Here is a 16714-nt window from a genome sequence, read left to right as displayed (position 1 = left end):
TAAACACCTCCACTTCGCCTGGTGATCAATAGAAACAGCGTCTTATCTGGTGGGCATTCATTCTGGGCACTTATGAAAACACCTACATCATGAGCCCGGCCCTCCGCTCAGCTGATAACATTCCAGTGGGAAAGACTAGCGAAGATAACGTTGTAATTTGACATATCAATCACATCGTCCGCATTATTTGATTACTCCCTCAAACAGAAGCCATTCATCGCGATTGTGTTAAGTAGCCGGATATGTACCTTTCATAATGGCGTCACCGGAAGAGAAATAGTGAAGATCGCACGTGCGCCTGTTTAAAGAAAACGTAATAGTTTGTTTAAATCACTGCCTATACCTGATGACGTTATTCGGCTACTGTATATCATGACAAGTGTCTCGAAATGTCGTCACCATTTTCCATTCCATGTAAGGACAATTGACAAATGCCGATCAAGCAACACGATGTAGCAACACGATGTCCCGAAAAATGAGACAGAATTTTTAGAGCCATAGTTATTGATTGTCATATGTTACGTCTTCAATTAACTTTGTGCACTTACAAAAAAGACTACGACTATACAATGTAATGAACGCCTTGACAAAGAATGGAAGAGGTCAAATGACGACTAAAAAGTGACGATTAAAAACGGCATGGATTACATTATCGGCGTACACTCTTGGCTAGTACTTGTAGGTGTGCTTTGCGATCTCAGGCTTTTGACTCTGCCATCACTACGTCACTACTGCAGTCTGTATTTTTCAGTGATATCGCCCATTGTACTTTCCCGGCCTGTCCTCATTGCTTTAGCGTTCTTAGTTACGGCCTTCCTTTCACAGTTTGCTAACCGCTTTGCCCCAAACGTTTTAAGCTTGTTCTAGCTTGCACAAATATCGAATCTATAGAAATCCCCCATACGTACTGGACTTATTCTGACCCTATACCCAAGGCATAGAGTACAGGGTATGGCACTATGTAATTGGTTCGGCTGTATTCACCACCCCTACTTTGTTGGTTCTGACCATCAAGTCACGGCTAAGAGTAAATTGACGGATTTCTCAATCTGACACAAACTTCTCTTCATGCAAATAATCACAAAATCTGATTGTATGTCATTGTTTCTTTGCCCAAACAGACGGCCCAGTGATCATACCTGTCCAACCCACGGCTTACCCTGCACAGACATCCATCGTCGGAGCAGGTAAGGATTACGTCATTTTTGGACCCAATGCCCGTTTCACCTAAATTACAGTTTTCCTCTGTATTATATGTACATTGCCAGTTGCGCCACATTCAATTATCCTGAAATAATGAGACCCTAGTTAGGAATGTAAAAGCTCAAGATTTACGGTCATTTGCGTTGAAACGTAAAGCAGTCCCATTTCAGTGTTAAATACACTGTCTATCGTCTTTTCGAAACAAAACAAAAATACCACTTGATATTCGAGAAGTCCATCAAATAACTCTACATTGTCGATTCATAAAATCAAGCGATGAATATACTGCCAAGCGTTTTTGCAAAACAAAAATTCACCACATGATATTCGAAAAGTCCATGCCACAGTGACTCATAAAACCAAGCCAGTGCTCCACTGAACTCCTTGTTCGTTCCCGCCCAGCTGAACCGACTGTGGAGCAGCAGGCCCAGTGTGTGTCCTGGAGCCAGGAACACTATCTGACGTTTGACGGGCAGATGTACAACTTCAAGGGGCAGTGCACCTACAAACTGGTGGGCGACTGTGCCGACAACACCTTCAAGTAAGTCGACTTTTCATGAGACGTTTCACCGTGGTTACGAACACGAGGTCCCATTCAGAACAGAGAGATGCCTACGTGTTTGTGTATCTAACAGCTTTTCAATTGCTGTGGGGTTTTTTTTGTCATGCCGCGTTTTAAAAAAAAGGAAAATGATGATGAAGTATGAGAAGGGGTGTAGCGGTTAGTTTTCATCATAGTCATGGTGAAGACTCGGATCGGGAAATAATGTCAAAAGGTCTTCGTATATGCATGGATAGGACATTGCAATTCTTGACGAAAAATGTCAGGCAGTTTAGTCCTTTGTGCAGTGTGTGCAGTCTATCAAATGCTGATTCCATCGACCATGCAAAATGTTGGCGCAATTTTCGACACAAAACCAAACACTGGCGACGTGTTTTCCCAGCATCCACGTCCGTCACCAGAAGGGGTGTAACAACACCCAGCCGTGCCGTGTCGAGGTCATCCTGTACATTGGGAACTTCGTGGTGACGCTGCGTCACACTCCAGAGGGCCCGGCGGCGTTCGACGGGGACAGACAGCTGTCCATCCCCGCCAACCTGCACGGTCTGCTGGTGGAGAAGATCGCCTCGTACGTCGTGGTGCGCAGCGGCCTCGGCTTCAAGATCAAGTGGGACGGTGCAGACGCAGTTTACGTCGAGGTTCGTGGAGAGATTTCCATATAATTAGCAGTTATATCATGATGTATTTACCTTTTAGGACCAAGAACACATCAAAACTGACATACAAGTGTTCTTAGAATTTTTAAGTAATGTCTAATGATATGCCACCATACGTCAATCTAGGTTTGAAAAAGTTCTGTAATGTATAAGGTTCAATACGTTCTTTTAATGTTTACTTATCACACAGAAGAACATCATAATGATGCTTCTTCCTAAGTTTAAGACCTTCCGATGACGTCAATTCCAGGTCACCGAGGAGCTGTTCGGGAAGACATGCGGCCTGTGCGGAAAGTACGACAGGGATGTTCACAACGACTTCACGGACATCTCTGGGAAGGTCCAGTCTCACGTTGTCCCCTTCGCTTCCAGCTGGAGGATGCCAGAAAGCGAAGGAGGTATAGCCTTTTGTTACTTGGCTTCGAAAATATCCATCAAATGACGGAGTTGTGAAATAAGCTGCAACACAAGCCACCAATTTGCCAAGTAAAAAGCCATAAAAGATAGATTTGACGAAGCGAGTTGAACCAGGGAGATTGTGAACTATGACTTCTACCGAGACTTTTCTGAAGACACGATGAAGGCTAAACTATGGAGCGGCAAATTACGCGGGTTTGGTCACGACTTATTGAAATATGCTATATAATCCCGTCTTTGAAATCGAAGTTTCTTTGATTCCTGTATTCTTTCCATTTCACAGACGTCTGCTCCGACAGCCGTCAAAACAGTCACTGTAATCGCAACTCCATGGAGGGCCTGGTAGCACACACTCATGCAACTCAGATATGCACGGGGCTCAAAACTCTTCCGGAATTCAAACCCTGCCACGAGGTTTGTCAGTCCTTTCTTTGTGTGTCTTGGAGACATATGTCAATTTTTACGTCACATTACTTCTAAGCGTTATTATTATATCTTAAATATATTTTCCTTTCCGATAGTTCGTTGACCCGTTTGCCTACTACGAGCACTGCAAGGAGGATGTCTGTCTCAGCGGCGGTCTGGAGTCGGCCGCCTGTAACACCTTCGAGGCCTACTTCAGGGAGTGTCTGCGCCATGGCGTGCACGTCAACTGGAGGAGTGACAGTTTCTGTCGTAAGTAATGGTTTTATGAGCAGATTCGATCCCAGCGCTAGCGTCACTCTCGCAATGTGGAGTGTGTCCAACGGAGCTACTTTGAAATGAATATAGTCAGAAAAACGTTCACCCTATGTCCATTCCTATAGGTTCCATTTGGTCCGTCAGATGAGAGAACTTAGGTTGGTACTGTTCGGTCATTTGGCCAGGATTTTCTTTGTCCATCAGTTCATCTCATCCTAGGTCTTTCAATATGGGTCTTTTCCCAGGAGGTATCCATTGAAGAATACGTTTGATTCATTTTTTCATCATCCATTATTTACGTGTCCAAATCATATCAGCTTACTAGTGAAAAGTAACAAAACGGCTTTTACAGGAAATATTCTGTTTACTTTTTGTTACAAGATGTTCTGTTGTTCTAATATATGAAAAAACTACGATATGTGTAGTAATTATCTTTCAGCATATTGTAAAGGATGTTTTAACAAACTGACTGAATGGATAATCGCAACATCTTCGAATTCTACCCTACTTCAGCGGCTAACTGTGCCGAGGGTATGGAGTACCATACCTGCGGCACCTCGTGTCCGGAGACCTGCCGCACCACTCTGTACGACTGCGAGGATAACCAGTGCATCGACGGCTGCCACTGCCCCGAGGGGACGTACCTGCACGGCGGGCAGTGCCTGGCCCACGCCAGCTGCCCCTGCGTCAGTCACGGGGTGGAGTATCCACCGGGCTCACACATCAACTCCGACTGTAACGACTGGTAGGTTTGTATCTACGTCTTCGTGGAAAGTGGCATGACTTATCTGTTTCACCAGTTCCGAATGTAATCATTGTTCAACTTTTACCTGAACCTCCCGTCTTAAAAAGCCATTTATGATAATATCTGCATTCGTTTGCATTGTTAATCACTCAAGAACACGATGCAAGTTGTGTTTAACTAATCAAGAACACTGACTTTTCATTGACAGTGAGTGCGTGTCTGGCAAGTGGGAGTGTACGACGGAGCCCTGTGAAGGTATTCTTCATGTATATCAATCGTTTGTTTGTTTGCTTGTCTTGGTGAGTCCGCAGGGATATTAAATAATGGAAGCAAGTAAGGTGGAAGTGGTGTAATAGAATACTTGGAGCATTGGAATTATGTTTTGGCTCCGGTCCAATGATGTTATATGTAGTTGAAAGCCAGGATGACTCATGGTCTCACCCACGCAGTAATGTTTGACCGTTATGGGTACCCACTAAGAGCGTGTTTAACTTGTATCCGATCCGTACAGACGTTAACGTTGCTGTGTTTTTTTCTGACGTGAAGTTCATCTATGCATATTTCCTCCTCACAGCCACCTGTATCGCTACCGGCGACCCCCATTACATCACGTTTGACGGCAGGTCGTACGACTTCATGGGAGACTGTTCCTACACCATGGTCATGAACAGGATTAGTGACGAGACCGACTACAGCATCGAGGCTGAGAACCAGGTTAGATGGACGGTTAATGGGAACTTAATTGGAAATTCGTGCCCTTGGGTTAATTGAATTGAACAACAAATAACGATAGCGTACAAGTCGCATACGTGTCTGAGACTACTTTAATGATGCGGGGTTTGCCTTATTTGAAAGTAATGGAAAGTCAGTTTGATGTCTTAAGTACTACTCTACACAATAAACATATTGATAATTGCTTATATTCCTAATCTCCTTTACCCTAAGCTTTTGATTAACCGAAATAATGGGATATAGCTGATTAAGATTAATGTTAAGAACGATGATGTCCTCATAGTTTAAGCACGTTAACGCGTTACGAGCAACTGTAAACATTGTGATTGTGATTGCCGACTGCTACGTTGATGTAATCATTATCACAAACCTGCTTGTCCTCAGGAGTGTGACTCCAGCTCCACCCGGCAGCTGACCTGTACCCGGTCCGTGACCGTGAAGATCAGCGGTACGGTGCTGAAGCTGAAGCAGGGGAAGAGCGTGCTGCTGAACGGGGAGGACATCGTCAGGCTGCCGCACCGGGGGCCAGGCGTGTACATCGAGACAGCGACTTCCATCTTCCAGAAGGTACTCTAACTAGGTGATGTTTCGGTAGCAGCAATCCTGTTGTACTGTCTTACAACATGGATGCATGAACATAAAAGGCGAACATGTTGCATTGTTGGCAAAATAAATAATCAGAAAACATGGCATTACGTACTTTATAAAGGTAAGACATTCAGGTAAACGATATCCACGAACGAGTCAATCTGTACAGCTGAATAAGATACGGATTTACAACTTACATGCTCCCCCGATGACGCAAAGTTGTTTCTAGGTAACCCTTGACAACGGCATGCGGGTACTTTGGGACGGGGTTTCCCGTCTCTACATCACTGCCCCGCCCAAGTTCGTCGGCAGGACCATGGGTCTGTGCGGCACCTTCAACTACAACCAGCAGGTAAAACCAACATTTTCTTTTGAAAACGCTCGAAGAAACGATTGTCAGCGAAACTTAAACTGCAAGATGGGGGTGGAAAGTAGCTGTAGCAGAGTGTAAATGTTATTAAGCGGTATTAAGAACAAACGTAAGCCATGAGAACACTTGGTAGATTGGTCACTGAACAGGATAACATACAGAGCTTTATAGTCTGTTTTGTATTCGCCTCTATGGTACATATTTGTTCATTTTAGCATCACGCTGTTATGGTACAATGAGCGTAAAAAAATCATCTACCTGGTGTCAATGACAAAACAACTGCTACAATTGTACCTTGCACAATCTACCTTACTTGCAATTTTTGTTCCGTGGTGGTAAATTCGAACGTACCGCAAAGACTTGTGTTGCAACTGTATGTTCGAAATCAAAAGAAAATGAATCCAACATTTACTACTATTCTAGGATGATTTCTACACCAAAGTCGGGGACATCGAGACCAACCCGATCGCCTTCGCCAACAAGTGGAAGACTGACGACATGTGCGCGGACCGTCCCCTGGTCCCGACAGGAGAGGAGACCATGCACCCGTGTGACATCTACCTGCAGCTCAAGGCATCCGCACAGCAGCACTGTGGACAACTCATGGGGTCCTTCTTTACTGGTATGTTTAATCCACTACCTGATGCTAGTTGTTGAAGCTTTTGTCGAAACAAGTTTTGCTACATTTGTCAAGAGACCACTCGGTAGCCAAATTTGCAGAAACATAAACCTCGCTGCTGCATCATCTTATATCTGTTCATGTCCATATCGGAGTCGACCCGTCAAACCATGGATCATGAAATCCATATGCACTCAATGATGAATATTCAGACTGAAGCACATATTTCTTACCCTCCACCCAAGCTTGTCACAATTACGTGAACCCGCAAGAGTCCTACGACAGGTGCCTGTTTGACTACTGCGGCAGCGGCCACTCCGTACAGAGCATGTGCGACGCCATGTCCGACTACTCGCTGGCCTGTGGCGCCAAGGGAGTCGAGCTGGACTGGAGACAGAACACAGAAGGATGCGGTGAGTCAGTGGACAGATAGATCATCATTCGATAACAATGTGCACCACCAGGATCTAACTATCTATCTATCTATCTATCTATCTCTCTCTCTCTCTCTCTCTCTCTCTCTCTATATATATATATATATATATATATATATATGTATGTATATATATATATATATATATATATATATATATATATATATATATATATATATATATATATATATATATATATATATATATATATATATATATGTATAGGGGATCACATTCTTCAAGGTAAATCTTTCTCACAATTGGCCTGAGACGATCCCGAAACGTCGTGTGATTGTATATGGATCTTGGTTATAAATAAAAACCTTTCTATTAAGTGATTTCCCAACCTTTCCGAACCGTTCAGAGGTGTCCTGTTCCGGAGAGCTGGTGTACGACCAGTGTCACCCCGGGTGCCAGACGACCTGCGCGTCCATACTGGAGGGAGTCGAGTGCCAGCCATTCTGCGTGGAGGGGTGCGCCTGTCCGGAGGGCACCGTCCTGGACTACGAGGGGCACTGCGTCCCTCCCGAGGAGTGCGGCTGCATGGAGAACGGCAAGCACTACCTGGATGGAGCGTCCATTAACCGGGGATGCAACACATGGTGAGAGAGATCTGTGCCGATTGCTAGTGTAAGGTCGTTTGACTTCCGTCCAGGGTCTTCAAAAGTTACCAGTTGTACGTCACCTTCAGTTGGCAAAATAATGATGTCCCTGTTATAACTGAAGAGCTATATTGATATTGTTTGTTACAACATAAACGAGATTTTGATCATTTTGATATAACAGACTGAACTGATCCTGCAATTGATCAGGGTTTTTTCTAAAATCATCCTGAAAAAGTCTAAAATGCAATTTGTTTACCATTAAGTACTTTAGTATTTTAAGGTAATCAATGTACTTATTATATTCCACAGCATGTGCGCTAAGGGCCAGTGGGCATGTACGATGATGGACTGCATGCAAGAGTCCCCATCACTCTGTCCAGACAACCAAGTCTGGTCCAACTGCGTCGTTGAAAACCAGATCACCTGTAAAAACATGCATCTGGGCGTGACGTCACAGGCCCCCATCACCTGCCACGCCGGGTGCCAGTGCAGGAACGACACCGTGTGGGACGAGGAGACGGGCGCATGCGTGCTGCCTCAGAACTGCCCGTGCTACCATGGTGGACAGAGCTACGAGCAAAGCCACACCATCCAGCTGGACTGCAACACCTGGTGGGTAGGACATTGGCATTGATGTGATCATCCTTCAACAGAGTAATTTGACAGAGCGCTTTTTATCTTTTGTTGTTTTTTCAGACATATATTTATATTTTGCATGATATTCCAATTACGCAGAAGTCAATGCTTACACAAATCCAATTTGGGCCGAATTTAGGCCGCAGCCAGGTCGCACTGCGATCTTTCTCTAGTGGCACTGTCTTTTATTTAACAGTGCATTTGTTAAAATGTACGATGCAACAATGCCAAGGTGTATCTCCAAACGTTTCAAACAATGCTATGATAGTCTACCTGGCTCCATGGGACACATTATATTTCATCAAAAGACATTAACTATGAATACGACTGTCTGCAAAGATTCTGAATAACATAATGGGCATACTAATGTGTCTAATTTAAAACTTTTCCATGCTTCTTACAGCTTCTGCAACGGACAACAGTGGGTATGTGAAGTCAACGAATGCGCAGGTTTGTACTTCCTCTATGTGTCCTTGTTGTCTTCTACTGTAATATATCGTAGCCATCCCTCTTGTCCTACTCACATAGGCACGTTTATCAAAACGTTCACAAACTAAATTCTATGATTTAATACACGGACACATCCCAGGATTAACAAGAGTCTGAAAACTCAAACCTGCTTGAAATATTTTGTTTTGTGATGGTGCGTATGGTGTGTTGTGGGGGTTGATATGGTTTGACGTTTGGCAAAATTATTCCATCATTGTTCTTAAGTTATATATCTACCTATGGTAAACAGTGAGATCCAAAACTACACCTTTCTGGTGTCCTCACCATTTCATTTTTATTTCCTATTGTTACACCTGCACCTGGCACATACATTGTATCTCAATGTGTATATAATGGTTCACACCATACAGAGGTGACAGCGATGGTCACAGTTGCTCTTTTTTGCTCCTTGGAAGATTTTGACCAGAATGCCCCAGCAGTTCTAGAGCAAGCTGCTAGAGGGCCCAAACATACAACACTTCTTCCTTACACCACAAGCTATGTGCCACCAAAAATCAAGACCATAGCATATCCATGTCAAAAGATACAAAAATCCAAGTTCTGTTGCAGTACCAAGGTCACACACCAGGGGATCCAAAATTGACTTTGACCTTCGTCTTCCAAACACCTACCCAAATACCAAATATCATTACAATCCATCAACAGGTTCTAAAGTTATGCTGACCACAAATATGTGGAAACACAAACAGACACACACACAGACACACCAAAAACTATACCTCCATTTTTCATGGAGGTAAATCACACTTTCTGTTCTGGAGATATAGCACTGGAAACGACCCTTCCACACACTCCCATGCTACTGAAAACTCAAAACACATGTTACAGCTGTTAGCTGTCCCCAAGGAGGTTGAGACAGAGGGAATGAGGCCAGATCACTCCATATCAGGAAAAGGGGTGTAAATATTTTTTAAAAAACGAACCACAAAACAACAGCAAACTTCTAATCTACTTAATAGCACAATAGGTCACACACTCTATCCCCATAGCAAAGGAAATCGCAATCCATCCAGAGGTTCTAGAGATATCGGTCCGGAATCACAAAGATCCCTACCAGAAACAGTACATGCTTTTTTCAAGCATGTAATTATAGTTTCTTCACAAGTTACCCACATGAATAGTTTCTCGCCAACATATGCATTTTCCACATGTGTACTTCAGGAATCTGCACAACGTTCGGCGATCCCCACTACAAGACGTTTGACGGGAAGATGTACGAGTTCCAAGGAGACTGTGACTATGTCTTGGCCAAGAGCAAGGACGGCGCCTCTCTTCCGTTCTCCGTCACCGCAGAGAACATCCCCTGTGGAACAAGCGGCGTCACCTGCACCAAGGTGAGAAAACGTTCTGTTGTCATGAGTAATCATCCAAACTGAGGTATCGTATCTTACGATTCTCTTCAGCTACAGGCTGAAAACAATTAAGACATCGAAAATCTCATACCTCAATGAAATACTTAAAAGTTTTTACGAGTTTCTTGTTCTTTTCATTTAAGTCATGTTAATTCGATTACACTGATGACAGCCTCTGGGAATCCTCAAACGGATGCAAGCGTGCGAAAAAACATGGCTAAAGAATCTTTGCAATCCAAGTGGTCGGGTATACCAACACATTTTCAAGAAGGTAAAATTCTTATGTGCTTTTGAAATTGTATAAACTTGTTTTTGTCATTTTCCACAGAACATTATCGTCACCCTGGGCAGCGGCGCCAACAGGCAGAGGCTCTCTCTGGTCCGTGGCCAGCCCATCACCGCCGACGGAACGGACTTCACCATCCGGCAGGCCGGCATGTTCGTGTTCGTCAGCACGCCGATCGGCCTGACCCTGCAGTGGGACAAGGGAACACGCGTGTACATCAAGCTGCTGCCGGCATGGAAGGGATATGTATGTTTGAGTTTAGTACCTAAAGCCCCAGTCACACACAAAACTTTCTATGTCTTTACTTCTAACAAATCCCCACCCAAGTACATGAGGCTTTGGTTGGCTAGCTGCCACAGGGCTTAGTACATCCTCCCCATTGAAAAGGGTATTTGAAATTGTTTTTGCACACTACTCTAGTTGGCATACGAAATCCGAAGGAGGCATTTTCGAAATTTGAAACAAAGTTTACAACTAACAACTGAATGCCTGTATTCCCCAGGTTGAGGGTCTGTGTGGTAACTTTAACGGTAACCAGATGGACGACTTCACCACACCCATGGGCGGACCCCCGGTCACCATGGCGAACACCTTCGGTGACAGCTGGAAAGTTCACGACTACTGCATGGATGCCGTGGTAAGTGAAGGTTACGTTACAATTGTCGTGAGAAGGCATTGTTGGGATAGTCGGGTCTTGTTAATGTTGTGATTTCACTTGCAACTATAGTACGTTCATGTCAACTTCGTTGCTTTTAAACCGAGGAACGGAGTAAGGATCTGCTACATATGAATCTCAACAATACAGTTGATTTAGCTTTGGAATTGCCGGTGGTACTCCGCAATCTCAAGCGAATATAGAGACATTGTACCCTGTGGTTAACATCATCGTAATATCCATTGATTATCTATGACAACCTACCAGGTCGTAGAGGACACCTGCGCCCTCCACCCGAACAGGCAAGCCTGGGCTCTGCGGAAGTGCGCCATCCTCAAGTCTGACATCTTCAGGCCCTGCCACAGCGAGGTCCCCTACCAGCCGTACTACGACAAGTCAGTACTACTCAACTTTCAACAACTTAAATCTGTATGAAGAAATACTTGCTCATAGATGTACGTGTCTACTGAGCGAACATCATCAGTACGTGTTGAACAGAAAAGTGTTGAGGCAAAGTATTTCTGGACTGTGATTGCACAATATCAGTAATCATGTTGAATCATCTGACAACTTCATGATTTGGAATTTGTCAGTGGACCAGTAACGAATGATAAAATAAATGATTGGACGCTTCCCTAATATGCACACCAAATTTACTAATCTGTGAGTACAAACGAAAATAGAAACTCTCACGGTCCCCGTCCTTGCCCTGTAGGTGTGTGTATGACGCCTGTGGCTGTGACAGCGGGGGTGACTGTGAGTGTCTGTGTACGGCCATCGCTGCCTACGCTCAGGAGTGTAACCTGGCCGGTGTGCCCATCAAATGGCGCGAACAGGAGATCTGCCGTAAGTTGGAATCTCACAAATCTCAAGTGAACACTGCATCACTATGTTTCCAAACGTTGCTCTGTCGCAATAGAATAGAATAGTACTTTTCCATATGATATAAGATGCTAAACATATTGTTTGATTTTAAAGCATCCCCGATGGTCTTCAATTTACAGCGATCCACAGCGTTTTACGACAGGGTTAAATGCCTCAAATTGTCACCAAAACAAAACGTTATCAACACAAATTTAAACATTTTTTATGATCACGTACAGCAAAACCTTCAGTGATATGTAGTTGTTTCCTTTACCGTACAGCCATGCAGTGTGAATATGGCATGCTGTACGTAGCCTGCAGTTCCTCCTGCCCCAAAACCTGTGACAACTTGGAGAACTACTCTGAGATCGCCGCCAACTGCACCGACACCTGTGTCGAGGGCTGCGCCTGTCCTCCAGGATTTGTAAGTTGTTCAATATTTTCATGTATCATTTGTGAGAAAAGAGCTGTCGATAACTCAGCTGTTCATCAGATGTAGTCGCATTCATTTATAGTGCTAACCTTACGTTAGCACGTCACCGGGACAAACGCGTATAAGGTCGTGTTCGCGTACATGTATAGGCTATAACGTTAACATTCCGTATATAGGTTCACATAGTGAGTCGTCGTAAGCAAGCAAGCGGTTCTCTCTCTAGTGAAACGTTGACCAATTATACACCATGTGCGCATTATAATTACATTCTGGTTACGTGTTGTAACTTTCAATATCATCTAGCATGGACAGCTTCAACCATGATATTGTATAAAAGGCCTCAACATAATGCGCTGTATAATGTAGACATCGTGACTATGTTGTCATAGGTTGTGGGAGTGAACGGCGTCTCCTGCGTGCTGGAGACAGAGTGCTTCCAGGAGGAGACCACACCAGCTCCGCCAACAACCACAGCTAGTATCACCACAGGATTCGCATCTGTCCCCACAACCACTACTATGTCAGTACATTGTGCTTCTTTTTATCTTACTAATGAAAACCCCATGTTCATTGTGTTCATTGCAAAATAAGTACGACAACATAGTCTGAGGATTTATGATTGTGTGTCACATGACGCTGAAGTAAAGATGGGGCTAAAACAAAACGACGGGGAGAAATTGACAAATAGCATACAATGATACTTCGTTAGAGAAGTAATTCAGGATTGTCTACCAACAATTTCATATTTTCTCACTCTGATGAAAATTTGCTAAAAAAATTAAGATCTTACAGGTGAATTTGCAGTAAGTTGGTGGCAATGCCATATCTCTCGTATCAGAAATTCTCACGTTTCCCATTCTATTCTACATAAATTGCAGGCAAACAACAACAACCACCACTCCAACACCATCCACAACTACGACCCCGCCTGTTGCTCTGGACGCTGAGTGTGTGCAGCCCTACGACTACTGGACTGAATGGATGAATGTTGGATACCCCACGCCAGTGAGCGGCGGAGACTATGAGACCATTGAAGACTTGCGGTACAAGTATGTCTTCTGCGAGAATGACGACATCGTCTCTGTGGAGTGCAAGGTGAGAAAGATTTCTACGGAAGTACAAATACACCTTCACTAGAACCGTAAATTCGTTTGCGGAAATCTTCCTACATCTACAACGTGCGGAAATAATCTGTGTGTGGCCATTCAGTTGATAACAAATTAAACGTCCTCTTTTCCAGAAAACATGCGTGTGATTATCAAATACCGTAGTTGGAGTTATTCAAGACACGGTCACATTTCGTCGTATGGTCATCAATTCATACGATCAAAAATTAAACTGAGGACATTATTTGGATTGTTGAACATGTGTCTTACAAATTTCAGTCTTGTTGCGGAAGGAAAAAAACTGTCGCAGATCCTTGTCGGCGGTTGCTTCCGTTTTGTACAGCCTGCTTAAACATTCTTCAAAATCCTACGAGGGCCTGCGGCAAATGTGACTACGCCGTTAAAGAATGAATCATTGATGAATGTCGCCAACGTAGGTACTGCAAACTCTTGAGCTAAAAATTCTATCCAGATTAGTATTCTGTTATATCTCCAATAAGAATCATGAAACTTCCCATTTTTACATTCAGGTGAACGGTCATAGTAACTTGTATGCAGAGAATACAGGTCAGGTCGTCACCTGTGACACAACAGTGGGTCTGGTATGCAACAACAACGACCAATCCACCTTGCCCCCAGCCTGCTACGACTATGCCATCAGATTCTTCTGCAAGTGCGGAGGTATGGGCTTTATGTGTGTGCACAAAAACACATTTGTCACTGGTTGCAGGTAATTAATGCTGAATAGTAACCATTCGCCCAAGGTATAATGGTAAATCATTTTTCAGTAAGTATCAATGGTGCTTGGTGAGAATATCAAAGCCATATATGAAATATTTCTAAAGATATACATGTATAAAAATACTGGAATTGCGAATGGCGAGAAGCGGTCCTACTGCGTAAAGCAATCAAACCATATGTGGAAATGAATGTTCACTACATGTATCATAATATAATTTTAGAGCTGCCCACAACGACACAGCAAGTAACCACGACGGTGAAGCCCACCACAACCGCATTTACTACAACAGAAAAGCCACCGCCACCCACGACTACAGCCAACACCGAGGAGTCCACAACCACTATCCACCCTACAACAACGATGTTAACAACAACAGGCAAGACTACAGCAAAGCCACCTCCCCCGACGACAACCACGTTCACAACTTCAACATCCTCCGCGACCACAAAGCCCTTCTCCCTGCCTATGGAATGTCCCGTTGCCGGTGCTGATGCCTGGACACCGTGGATGAATGTCGACACTCCCACAGATGGAGATGGAGGTGAATACGAGACGCTGGAAGCACTGCATCAGAAATACGTCTTTTGTGAGGACAACATGATTACACAAGTGGAGTGTCAAGTGGTTGGCTTTGGCTTACCAGCCGAAAGTTTTGGACAGAAGATCACATGTGATGTCAACACTGGTCTCATCTGCATCAACGACTGGCAGCTATCACAGACATGCTATGACTACGAAATCAGAGTCTTCTGTGCCTGTGGAGGTAAGAATAAAGAAAGCGCTTAGCAGTTACTTTGGTTGGACAGTGGATGTTTTAATATGATAACATCAATAGATACTGCAAGATTTCAATTATGTATCATTAACTTGAACAATATTTCAACATCTTAACTTTTCACAATGCATAGTTCATTGCTAATTTCCTTTCACGCTTACAGAACAAACCACCACGGGGATCAGCACCACAACAGGTATATCTAAACCTACCACCACCGTTGCCAGTACCACAACAGCTGAGGTAACAAAGCCTACCAGTACGGTCACCACCCCTAAGCCGACTAGCACTCAGCATGCTACAACAACTGGAGAAACTACAACAACTGGGACAGCAACAACCACTGCCACCAAGCCACCTGTCACAACAACAGCTGAGGAAACAAAGCCTACCAGCACAGCTACCACTCCTAAACCAACTAGCACTGAGCATGCTACAACAACTGGGGAAACCACAACAACTGGGACAGCCACAACCACTGGCACGAAAACACCTCTCACAACAACTACCGAAACGACGAGTCCAGCTTCGGAAACAAAGCCCGTCCAGTTCGAAGTCACCAACAAGCCCCAGCTCTGTCCGGTGCCAAATGGAAATGCTTGGACCTCATGGATGAGCTCAGGAATTCCTACCCAGGACAGCGAAGGTGGCGAGTTCGAAACCATTGACAACTTGAGGTAGGTGGGCTCAAGCGCGAGTGTGTGTCTGTTGATCATGAGGACAAAGCCAATAGGTGTTCCAGCCTGTGCCTCCATCTACATACCGGAAATATGTCCCAAATAAGTAACTTATCCCGGATTTTGTAAGATACTTGTTTTTTCGGATCAAATCTACCCCAGAGGCGTCATTTTGCATTGTCTAGTCTATTCTCATTTACACATCTATTCTCATTAATCACAAATGACCCTATTTGATGTGTTTTGTTTTGGTCTATTTCAGAGAGCACTTCAGCTTCTGTCCCAATGAGATGATCACTGACGTACAGTGTTCTCTGGTATTTGGGTCCGGCATGTTCACTGTCCCGTCCATTGGGCAGACTGTGACCTGTAACACAACACATGGTCTCATCTGTCTGAATGAAGACAACCCCATACTGGGCTGCCGGGATTACCAGGTCCAGTTCTACTGTGAATGTGGCCCTGGTAAGTCTCTCTACCTATACAACTACTTGTCTTAGATTATCATCCATCGTTCTCTCTTGGATGTCCATCTCAGATACTATGATAGATCAGATAGACTAAGCATTAGATATAAATGCCTGTTCAAAAGTGGAGTTTCTCCAAGATGAGTCATTTTCATACATCATAGCTATAATCATTTTCCGTCATCAGAATCGACCACACTAACTGGTACAGCTACGAGCACCATCCAACCCAGTACCACAGGAACCAGTACCACAACAGGAGTTACGACAACCACCACAACCGCTGCCGGTACCACAACAGCCGAGGTAACCAAACCTACCGGCACAGCCACCAAACCACACCCGACCAGTACTGAACATGCTACAACAACTGGGGAAACAACAACAACAGGGACAGCCACAACCACTGGCACCAAGACACCTCCAACAACAACTGTCGCTGAAACAACCACAACCGAGGAAGCAACAGGTGCTGTTACAACTACTGGTACAAAGACACCTGTCACATCTGAAACTACTACAACTACCCAGGAAGGCACAAGTAAGTACTCGGATTTCGGACAGAACTAAGTATCTTCAATTGGTATACTTTACTGTAA

At 44.1% G+C, this 16714-nt stretch overlaps 1 protein-coding gene across 2 annotated transcripts in view; it reads left to right on the top strand.

Moving 5' to 3' along the window:
- LOC118409552 (mucin-5AC-like) overlaps positions 1-16714 on the top strand; it is a 47855-nt gene that overhangs the window by 3486 nt on the left and 27655 nt on the right. For both annotated transcript variants that reach the window (XM_035810655.1, XM_035810654.1), the window contains exons 4-32: positions 1122-1187; positions 1606-1744; positions 2148-2403; positions 2672-2819; positions 3122-3252; positions 3360-3513; positions 4033-4264; positions 4473-4519; positions 4839-4978; positions 5381-5563; positions 5814-5936; positions 6378-6576; positions 6819-6986; positions 7372-7609; positions 7922-8224; positions 8652-8698; positions 9920-10092; positions 10439-10642; positions 10899-11033; positions 11319-11446; positions 11767-11897; positions 12197-12339; positions 12738-12868; positions 13227-13443; positions 13985-14135; positions 14417-14959; positions 15135-15648; positions 15911-16113; positions 16303-16656. In XM_035810655.1, the coding sequence (XP_035666548.1) occupies positions 1122-1187; positions 1606-1744; positions 2148-2403; positions 2672-2819; positions 3122-3252; positions 3360-3513; positions 4033-4264; positions 4473-4519; positions 4839-4978; positions 5381-5563; positions 5814-5936; positions 6378-6576; positions 6819-6986; positions 7372-7609; positions 7922-8224; positions 8652-8698; positions 9920-10092; positions 10439-10642; positions 10899-11033; positions 11319-11446; positions 11767-11897; positions 12197-12339; positions 12738-12868; positions 13227-13443; positions 13985-14135; positions 14417-14959; positions 15135-15648; positions 15911-16113; positions 16303-16656 (5601 nt within the window). The remainder of the gene's footprint in view (positions 1-1121; positions 1188-1605; positions 1745-2147; positions 2404-2671; positions 2820-3121; positions 3253-3359; positions 3514-4032; positions 4265-4472; positions 4520-4838; positions 4979-5380; positions 5564-5813; positions 5937-6377; positions 6577-6818; positions 6987-7371; positions 7610-7921; positions 8225-8651; positions 8699-9919; positions 10093-10438; positions 10643-10898; positions 11034-11318; positions 11447-11766; positions 11898-12196; positions 12340-12737; positions 12869-13226; positions 13444-13984; positions 14136-14416; positions 14960-15134; positions 15649-15910; positions 16114-16302; positions 16657-16714) is intronic.

Source organism: Branchiostoma floridae, chromosome 2 (genome assembly GCF_000003815.2).
Source record: "Branchiostoma floridae strain S238N-H82 chromosome 2, Bfl_VNyyK, whole genome shotgun sequence".
NCBI lineage: Eukaryota > Metazoa > Chordata > Leptocardii > Amphioxiformes > Branchiostomatidae > Branchiostoma > Branchiostoma floridae.
This window is presented reverse-complemented; position numbering and strand designations above follow the sequence as displayed.